Below are 9,549 nucleotides of genomic sequence, written 5' to 3' on the forward strand. Positions count from 1 at the left end.
CGAGCAGCAATGCGGGGGGGAGGAAGAGCCAGAGCCTGCCCAAGCTGCAGCATCCTCCGCGGCAAAACTGCACCCCAGCCCGCAGCCACACCAGCGGCGGGAGCCGGAGGACCAGCCCGGGAGCTCCCCGCCACACCAGACCCGTCCCCTCCGGCGCGGCTCCACCCGCAGCTTTTCCTTCGGCAGCTCCGGGGATTGTCGGTTATTTTGGGTTTGGGGTTTTTGTGGTGTTTTGTTTTTGGTTTGGTTTTTGTTTTTTTTTTTCCGGCGGCCCCTCGCCGGGGCACGGCTCAGAGCCGGCCCGCAGCCCGGCATGTGCGAGGCAGGCGGGAACCTGCCCGCAGGGGGACGGCGGGACACAACTTTTCTCCCGTCTTTTTTTTTAATTTTATTTTTTTCCCCCATTTTTTTCGGGGGAGGGAGGGGGCGAGGCTGCAGCCCCCCCCCGCGGAAGATGCGCGTATGGAAGGAAGAAATAAATAAACACGGCACCCGCCGGATCCGCATCCCGCCCGGGAAGAACAATGAGGGCGGCGGGGAGAGGAAGCGTGGGGGGGTCCCGGGGGGGGGGGGGGGGGGGGCCGGGGCTGAGGGACGCGGCCCCGCGCCCCGCCTCAGGGCCGTGCTGAGGGGAGGCTGAGGGGAGGCGGTGGGGCCGGCCGGCCGGCCGGCGGGAGCAGCGGCGGGGGCAGCTCCGCGGGCCCCCGGCGGGCTGGCAAGGGAGGGGACGGGACCCGGCGGCCGAGGCGGGGCGATTACCTGGGCGCTGCGGAGCCGCCTCCCGCAGCCGGGCGTCCTCCGGCCGCTGGCGCCCGCCACCCGGTCCCCCTCACCGGCCCTGCCGCCGGCCCGCCCCGCCGCGCGGCCTGCCCAATCGACGGAGAGAGCTGGGCAAGGAGCGACGGGCGCTCCGGCCAACCAGACGGCTTCGTCTGTCAGCTGGGCCCACCCCTCTTCCCGCCGCTCGGCACCCATAGCACCGCCCCGTCAGGACGGAGTGGGAGGGGCCTGGCGGAGCCCAGTAGCCTCCGCCCCAAGGACTGCGCAGGGGCGGGGCGAGTCATGCAAAGAGGCTGCCGGCTGGGCCAATGGGAGCAAGGGAGGGCGTGCCCCTCCACCAATATCCAGGCGGTAGGGGTGGTGCCACCCGTCTCCTCCAACGGACCTGCAAGGAGAGGGTGGGCCCCGCCGCTGATCTCCACTAATCAGATGGGGGGGCGGGTCCTGCCGCGCCCAATAGGAGACTGAGGTCGGGAATTCAAACTGACAGGTGGGAGCGTGGCCGTTGGCGGCGGTCGGGAGCTGACGGGACGGGGATCGGCGGCGGGGCCCGGCCCGGCCCGGCCCGGCGGTGTCCGTCCCCCCACCATGTCAACCAGCAGCTGCACCTTCGAGGACCGGTGCGTGGCCGTGCTGTGCTGCCGTTTCTGCCAGCAGGTGCTGAGCTCGCGGGGGATGAAGGCCGTGCTGCTGGCGGACACCGACATCGACCTCTACTCCACCGACATCCCGCCCTCGGGGTAAGCGCCGGGACCCCGCGGGGTGGGGGGGGGCGGCTGGTCCCCCCACGGGGGTCCCTCCGGCGGGGGACGGGCGGCCCGGGAGCCGCAGCCTGTCAGCTTCGGGGCCGCGGGCCTGCCCCGCAGGGAGCGGGCTCGGCCGGGGCCCACAAGGCCGCACGGTCCTCAGCGGCCAGCCCCCTAAAAGATCCCTCTACAAACGTGGTGTCACCAGGAAAAGGGCCCCAAAGGGCACGATTCAACCCGTTCCTGCGTTTGCAGTTCCTTCAGCCCTGGGGAAGCCAAGGCGGGACAGCGAGAGCAAGGCTGTCCCTCCTCTAGCAAATGAAAAGTCTAATTTAATCTATTCGTGGGGAAGACGTAGGCTCAGGAAGCCACGGGAAGTTCCTCCAGCTCCTTCCTTAAGATTAGAATTTGAAGCAAATACCTGTAAACAGAACAAACCTGATCTTGCGCTGGTTCCAGCACGACTCTCTTCCAAGTCAGTTGCTTGTTGCTTTCCCACAACAATATTTGAATGCTAAGGAAATAAGATTGCAAAATGGCATGTTAATAAGAAAGTAGGGGTTAGAGAGGAGATAAGAAATCAAAGGTTTGGTTTTAAATGTCCTAGCCTTTAAGCTATTGTTCTGTAGTCTTAGCCGAGACTTGCCAGGAACCAGGGCAACGTCTATAATCAGATGTCTGACGGATAGTGCCACGCAGCCAGCAGCAGGGCCAAGCCTGCAAGCCTTAGGAAGTACTGAGAGCAGCGGTGCTTTCTGATGTAATTTGAGAGGACTTACGATACATTAATGTAACATCTCATGGGTCTCTTTTTGTTTCTATATGAGAATGGCTGGTAGCTGATAGGAAAAAGGAGTTGTGTGCTCTTGGGAAAGGTTAAAATAAAACCACACAAGACCGTAATGGTAACATCACTTTGCTGTGACTGCAGACCCGTATTACCAAAACTTTATAGTTTTAATCATAGCCACACCTGAACTTCTGTATTTTTACTTTCTTCCCATCTAGTACTGTTGATTTCATCGGAAGTTGCTATTTTACTGAAATCTGCAAATGCAAACTGAAGAACATCGCGTGTTTAAAGTGGTAAGGAAGCCATTCAGTGACACGAACACCTCCTCATCGTGTGTGCACTGACGCGATACTGTTTAACCTTCTCACTGCAGACTACTGCAGCGCAAGAGTTAAGGGATGAATGAACAGATTGCATACTCTATTTCAATTTTAATGCTGTTTGATAGAAACTCAGCCCACTACTTCTGGGCATGGCTGCCAGTCTATTTCTGTGCAAGTCCCAAGTGGAAATGTGACAACCTTGTCAGTAGTCTGAGTATATGGGAAAGCTTTGCATGCCACCTGCCTGATTAAATGTCTGCTTCAACACTGAGATAATTGTGTGAATAAGGCCACATTAAGAAGTAGTTACTCATATTCTAATTAATAGAACATCCTCTTGGCAGATCTAGTTGTTGCTAGCAGATGGAACATGCTGTCACTAAAGTTCTTGGAGTTCTTTTATCCTCTTTATTAATGCCTGATATTTAAGAGTAAAAACAACAACTCTCAAGTAGCTCACAGTTATTTGAGACGATCCTTTCGGCTTCATAATCAAGACTTTTACCTTGTTCAGATTTAAATGGGGGGGGGGGGGTGATAGGAACACAGTATTTTATTTTTTAGATGTAGAGAAACAGAAATATCTCACCAGAGCGCATGACTGAGAAAGTAGAAAAACAGTTGTTCTAGGTTTCAACCTAGGAGAGTAGATAAGGCTTCGGTATTCTGTCTCATTACTCCTACTACTGACATCATCCCATGTACAGTGCTTCCATACAGATGGATTTTATGTGCATGATGAACTTCTACACTGATTCCAATGGAATCATTGGCCTTCCAAAGGAAAAAAAAAAAAAGAAACTACACCATTTGTTGGTATGTAAACTAATCTGGATTACACAATTTAGGTTACTAAATGGTTCTCTATGCCAAAGATCTAAAACTTAGATATTCTGTAACTCCTGACAGATGTTCCCTAAGTATTTAAGATGCTTATTTAACTATGTTCCCTTAACTTTATCAAAATAGGAGCATTACACAATGGTCTGGTACCATGGCTATTTAACATTAGTTTGAGCTGGAAAAGCCTACGTATCTTTTCATCAGGCATTTGCGTTGCTCATTATTTCACTTGTCTTTCTAGTGGTAACATTGTCGGTTATCATGTGATTTCTCCCTGCAAACCTTGCCTGCTGTCCTGTAATAATGGCCACTTCTGGATGTTTCATAGCCAAGCAGTCTTTGGCATCAACAGACTAGACTCTTCTGGTAAGGAACACATATGTTTCCTTCTCTTCCTTAAAATCTTGAATTCCAAGTCCTCTTTCTAATGAGGCATCTCAATATAGTTAAAGCATATGGAGGGAGTGTAACATATGGAGGCATAAGGCAAGCGTTACTGTATTGCTAATCTAGCAAACTACTTTCGGGGAGGTAGTTGTAGCTACTTTGTAAATGAAAATTTTTGAGTGGAAATTTATCTTGATCAGAAAACTTAACCTATCCCTTTTGTGGACAGAAGTCAGGATTTTCTGAAGCAATATTATAACTAGTATGAACACAGCCACCGGCTGCTATTTATAGTGATATGTATAGCTACATAAGCAGCTGTCCAACGGGCACTCTTTTTGGGTGAGTCATGTTGTCACTTTGACCCTATATAACTGAGTCCTCATTAGCTCAAGCTGAAGTTACAGCTCATGCTAGCTAGCTTCTTCAGCTAGGTGTTGTTTGGATGCCAAGTGTCTAGCATAATTTGCCTTGAGTCCTCAGGAATGCATAGCATTCTGACAAATCATTTCTCTTCCTTGCAGATGGGAGTAACTTATTGTCTAAATCTTTCAGTGTCACCTGTGCTTCAGATCAATGCATTTAAAAATAAATCAGCCATGAGGGCATTATCAATAATTACATGAATTAGCTATATAAATACATCTGTGAGCAGGGACTTATTCTTTGAACTATGCTGTAAACAGCAACACTTACAAGATCACTTTGCAAGAAAAATAGGAAATAGTCTAGATATATTTATCATGAACGTGACTTACCAGGTTTTGCAATGATTAGAGTAGTTATCTTCTCTGAAAATAGACAGTTTGAAACTTCAAAATAAGGTCACAATCCAAAAATACTTTTTTCTTTTTTCCTTCCTTTGTCTTCTTACCTCCTTCCCACCAGGTGTGAATGTATTGCTCTGGGGCAACTTGCCAGATTTGGAAGAAAGCACAGATGAAGATATGTCCTGCATCTCTGAGGAGGAGTATATCAGATAAATGTTATCTACAACATACTACAGTATTTTCCCTAGATTTGTTGCATTGCTGTTCTGTTTGGATTTTTTTTTTTCCTGCTGGCCCGTCAGAGCTTAAACAATACAGGAAACCAGGAAATCTGGAAAACAATCCTAAAAAAGGAAGATATCACCTTCCTCTTTCACTGTAGCCTTCCTTAGATTCCTGAATCTGCCTAGTGTGGATCTTGGGACTAGAGACACACCTTGGTTAGATCTGGAAATGCGGATGGCAGGTGCATTTACTGAGGTCTATGTCTGTTTTGGTTTTTACATTTAAGTCTCAACAGTTGATAATTCTTCTTAACTGTATTTTTTCTTCTTTCCTAAAATAGTATTCACAGAGCAAAGTCTTTCAGTTGCTGTAAGTACAGCTTAAAAATCTTAAGAAATAGTCAGTCTGGTTAACGAAGTTCTGAGAGAGCTCTGCTTTTGTGGTCACACAGACCATTGCCCAGAGTTTCTATTCTGAGTATACAGAGTTGCTGAATAAGTGGCTTAAAGTATTGGAGCTTTGGCTCTATGATCTGGCTCTCCTGCTTTTAGCAGCTTGTTCTCTGAGCATCTGAGGCATGCTAGGATGCTCTTGAACGTGGACAGGGGGGCTATCTTACAGAGTTTTCCCTTCTTCATCTTTCAGTACTTTTACGATCATGTTTCTGCAGAGATAATTTTTTTTCCCCCCCTGGTAAAACCTAAATACTGCAGTTACTTACTGTCTAATGGAACTTCAAGCCTACACTGGAGTTTTTCTTAAGGTCAACAATAAACTCTATTCAGTTTTATGGGGTGTTTTTTTCCCCTTATAGGGTAGGCATCCCTCCAAAACAGAGCTCAGTCATCTGATGGGGTTGTCTTAGAGAAAGAAAAAAGAGATCAGGTTAAATATTTGGTGTTCATGCCTAACTTTACATCCTGAAGCGTACAGACAATCTGGTTCCTGTGAGAAGTAATGGATTCGAAGCTCATTATCTGAGTTGTTACAGCCATAGTATTTAACTTATGAACTAAATACTGTCCCCTGAAGGATCACCTTCAGAAAATTCAAGGTACAATCATGTAAGAGAACAGAGTACATTTTTAAGTTTGGATTGGTGCTGAATACATTGTTCTATAGCCTCTTGTGATACTTGGAAGAGGTGCAATGAAGGCAAATGTGAATTGTCTTAGTATTTTTACTGCATGTTATATATTTCTTAACGGTACTACCTCTTCTGCATTGTTTAAATGTATATTGGTATACATATGTACGTGTGTATGTGTATGTCTTGTTTTGACTTCCTGTGTTATGTCTGCTTATTAAATAAAAGTTTTGGACTACATAGTCTTCTGGGCTGTAATAAATATGGATGTGTAATGATATTAGATAATCAAAACAATGAAATAGAATCTTGTACTTGTATTAAATTAGTTGCATAATCAGGTTCTTACTACTATGATTTTGGTTTAGAGACCCCCACCCCCCAAAAAATCACCTCCTTTTTAGGCTGACAAACCTGACAGTTTCTCAGTCTTAAAGGTGTTTAGTCAGTTGACTCTTCTGTAACACAACATCCCATTTTTTTTGCCAGTTTTCTATGCTGCACGAGTTTCATCATGTTGTGACTACAGTATTAAGCTGGCAAGGTGACATCTCACACAAAGACTTTTCCAACAGAATTCATGAGCTAAAAATACATCTGATTGTTTTTGTATAAGTAGCACAATAGTTCAAATACAATTCCCGTAACATAATTCTGCTTTGTAGCAAGTTCAACACTTGCCATTTATAACCCTTACAATTCCAAGCCAACTCTGTGTCAGTGGCAGAGCTGACCATAGAGCTATTCTCCCACAGAGAAGTAGAGGACTATAATTTCTTCACATCAAGTCAATAATTCTGTTTTTGCTCCCTATCTGTTTGTACACATAGAACTGGAAGTTCTACTATGAACTACCTTAATTACACAGGCCTGTTTGAGCTAGTTCATCTCAACCAGGCATCAGCTCGAAATAAAGAATGAGCCAACTTTTAAGTAGGTTCAATCCTTTTTTTTTTGACAATAAAGAAGTTGTAGGTATTATATACAAAGTAAACAAACATCATCTATTGCCCCAGCTGTCATGAATGTTACCAAACAAACCAATCATGGCTAGGGCTACTTTTATTCTTTCTATCTGAAATTCAAGAGAGAACTAACTAAGCAGTTTGTGGTAAAGCCACTGCTCCTTATTCATAGGGTGCTAATGTTTTGGGTTAAGTTTCCAAGGATCACCCTGTGTAGGGAAATACTTTCCAGGATGATAGATACATCTAACACTAAACAGCTGGCACAAAACCAGATCAATATTTCTAGAAACACTGCCAAGTACTTCACCCCACCCAAAGCTTGCTTTGAAATAAAACAGCTCAGGTCTCTACTTTATGGGGTTTTTTGTTTTCTCTGTACTCTTCAACACACAAGATACATATGTTATAGTACAACCCTGGAATCTGCTGTGAACCATTTGGAACGTGATGGTTGCAAGGGATTTGGTATGCTGAACATTAAGACAGATAACTTCCAGAATGAATATATCAGCACAATTCAACTTCCTGATGGATCTATGGTCAGTCTGATACAGAAAAAGCTGGGCAGCTGTTGTCGTCTTTGGTAAGGATTTTACAGTGCAATTTTACATGATCTTTGCCATGCAGCCAATGAAGTCAAAAGCAAAGCACAAAGCTGAAAAACAAGAACCGAGTCCTAAGGCCTTTCTCTTCTGCTCATTAAGGTACACAAGGCAAGTAATTAAAGAACGTTAGTGTCTCTAGTCAGATCTGGTTTTATTCAGAAGGTACTGAAGACCAGGCAAAGGGTCTTAAATTTTAGACACAAAGTCAGCACTTCTGCAAGACTTCCAAAGTCTCCTGGCACTAACAGCACAGCTGAAATCGATAGGCTTAATGCCCTTGGTATTGCATCTACCACGGGGCACTCATCGGTCACACAATGTACCAGGCCTGTTCCCAGCAGCTCTGCAGCTATAACATATTGTGTAATACAGACTTGAATGTTCAGGGTCACAGACTTGTTTGGATGAAAATATTTGGAAGTAGAATTCCAAAAGCCACTGAGGATAACTAACTTTAATTTGATTTTTAAATCACAGGGACCTGTGTAATCATGCTGCCATTGATGGTCAACCATTTTCTTTCCTGCAATGCATAATCTGCAATGCACAAAACTAGCTGGAGGCATAGGAGAAAGTCATAGAAAGACAGTGATAAATTGATTCCCCTTCATATTAAATAAGGCTTACTAGAAAAAGCATATTTAAATATTCTTCATTATTCCAGTGCAGATTAATGCCTAATCATAATCTTACATTTATGTAACACCATTCATCCCGAAGTGCTTTACAATGACAAACAGTTAAGAATTCTTTTACCATTGAACTGCAGCCAACTCCAGGATGCAAAGCAGCTGCCAAGTAGACAACATGCTGCAAGGACCATGGTAAGCATCATTCTGTAATGAAATTCAGTATGTGATCTCTATCAGTACAAACCGATATGCTGATTATTGAGGGAGGTTCGACTTGAAAGACACTCTCTTCTTACACAGCCTGGAATGCAGTTCATCCACTTCCAGCCAGATGACAGATGGGTCACCTCTCCTAGGACAGAACCTGGAGTCCCAGGGTTTGAATCTGAGAAAGAGTCCTATAAGAGACAGAAATTACTAAGCTATCTTTTATTTTCCGCTCTTCTCTCTGGCATGTAAGAGCTAGCATGCTTTTGGAAGTCAAGTAAAATGGTCATTTATTATAAATCACTCAATTACTTTGTCATGAGAGATCAGTGTTACATACCCTATTACGTTCACAGTCTGTGTGGTTTCTGAAAGCATACCCCAAGGAAGAGTGCATATCCCAAGTAAACAGCCTTTGTGTGCTATTATTTGGGTTAAGGGAGTGTCTACAGGCTAGTATCGTCTAACAACTACGAGTGCCTCTTGTGCAAGAGGCTGTACGAGCATAGCGACTTGCAGACTCGGAGAACTTGCACTGTAAACAAAGCAGCCAAGGGATGGTAAGGGAACGGCACCACTGGCTGGATCAGAGACCAGAGGTAAAGCCCGAACTGTGTATGCCTGAAGAGGAGTCTCCTTAGTTCCAAGACTACAACAGAGAACCAAGCCATACCTGTTCCTGCAGCTATGGATCACTTCTTCCTATTCCAACAGGCATTTGCAAGTCTATGAACAGATTAATCTCTTCAGCACACATACTTGATCATCACATACTTAAAGCAAGGATCCTTCTCTGTGCCAGTGTTTCTGGATTTCTACTGCATTATTAGGTTTTTCTCTTGCTCTAGCATACAAAGTGGATATAGCCTCTAGCCAAACACCCATAAAAAGCCTACAAAGAAAACAGGTTATTCCAAATCTGTATAGATACAGCATTCATAGAACTGAGAGATGTGCTCTTCAATTTATGCAGTATACAGGAATGACGAGAGAGAAAAGCAGGATGCTTGCCTTGAACATCTCCTGTGAAATTAACTCCAAGTTGTTGATGCACCACCCAAAATTCCCTCTTCTCATCAGGAAATATCAACTACACTACGCTCTGAAAAAGCATCAGCATTTCCAAGCAGCTATTAGCCAGGGGGACATTTTAGCTGCTTTGCTGTCTGCAGTGTCTCTTGTC

General features: G+C 45.3%; 2 protein-coding genes across 4 annotated transcripts in view; one reads left to right on the forward strand and one right to left on the reverse strand.

Moving 5' to 3' along the window:
- Positions 1–856, reverse strand: part of SRGAP2 (SLIT-ROBO Rho GTPase activating protein 2) — a 115,450-nt gene extending 114,594 nt beyond the window's left edge. For all 3 annotated transcript variants that reach the window (XM_030000405.2, XM_030000403.2, XM_030000407.2), the window contains exon 1: positions 760–856. The gene's annotated coding sequence lies outside the window, so the exon portion shown is untranslated. The remainder of the gene's footprint in view (positions 1–759) is intronic.
- A 446-nt stretch (positions 857–1,302) lies between these two features.
- FAM72A (family with sequence similarity 72 member A) lies at positions 1,303–6,150 on the forward strand. The gene is made up of 4 exons (XM_030001196.2): positions 1,303–1,520; positions 2,535–2,612; positions 3,727–3,851; positions 4,761–6,150. Exons 1-4 carry the CDS (start codon positions 1,369–1,371, stop codon positions 4,853–4,855), a joined length of 450 nt encoding a protein of 149 aa, XP_029857056.1. The 5' UTR covers positions 1,303–1,368; the 3' UTR covers positions 4,856–6,150.
- The last annotated feature ends 3,399 nt before the right edge of the window (positions 6,151–9,549 follow it).

This window comes from Aquila chrysaetos, chromosome 24 (genome assembly GCF_900496995.4).
Source record: "Aquila chrysaetos chrysaetos chromosome 24, bAquChr1.4, whole genome shotgun sequence".
Taxonomy (NCBI): domain Eukaryota; kingdom Metazoa; phylum Chordata; class Aves; order Accipitriformes; family Accipitridae; genus Aquila; species Aquila chrysaetos.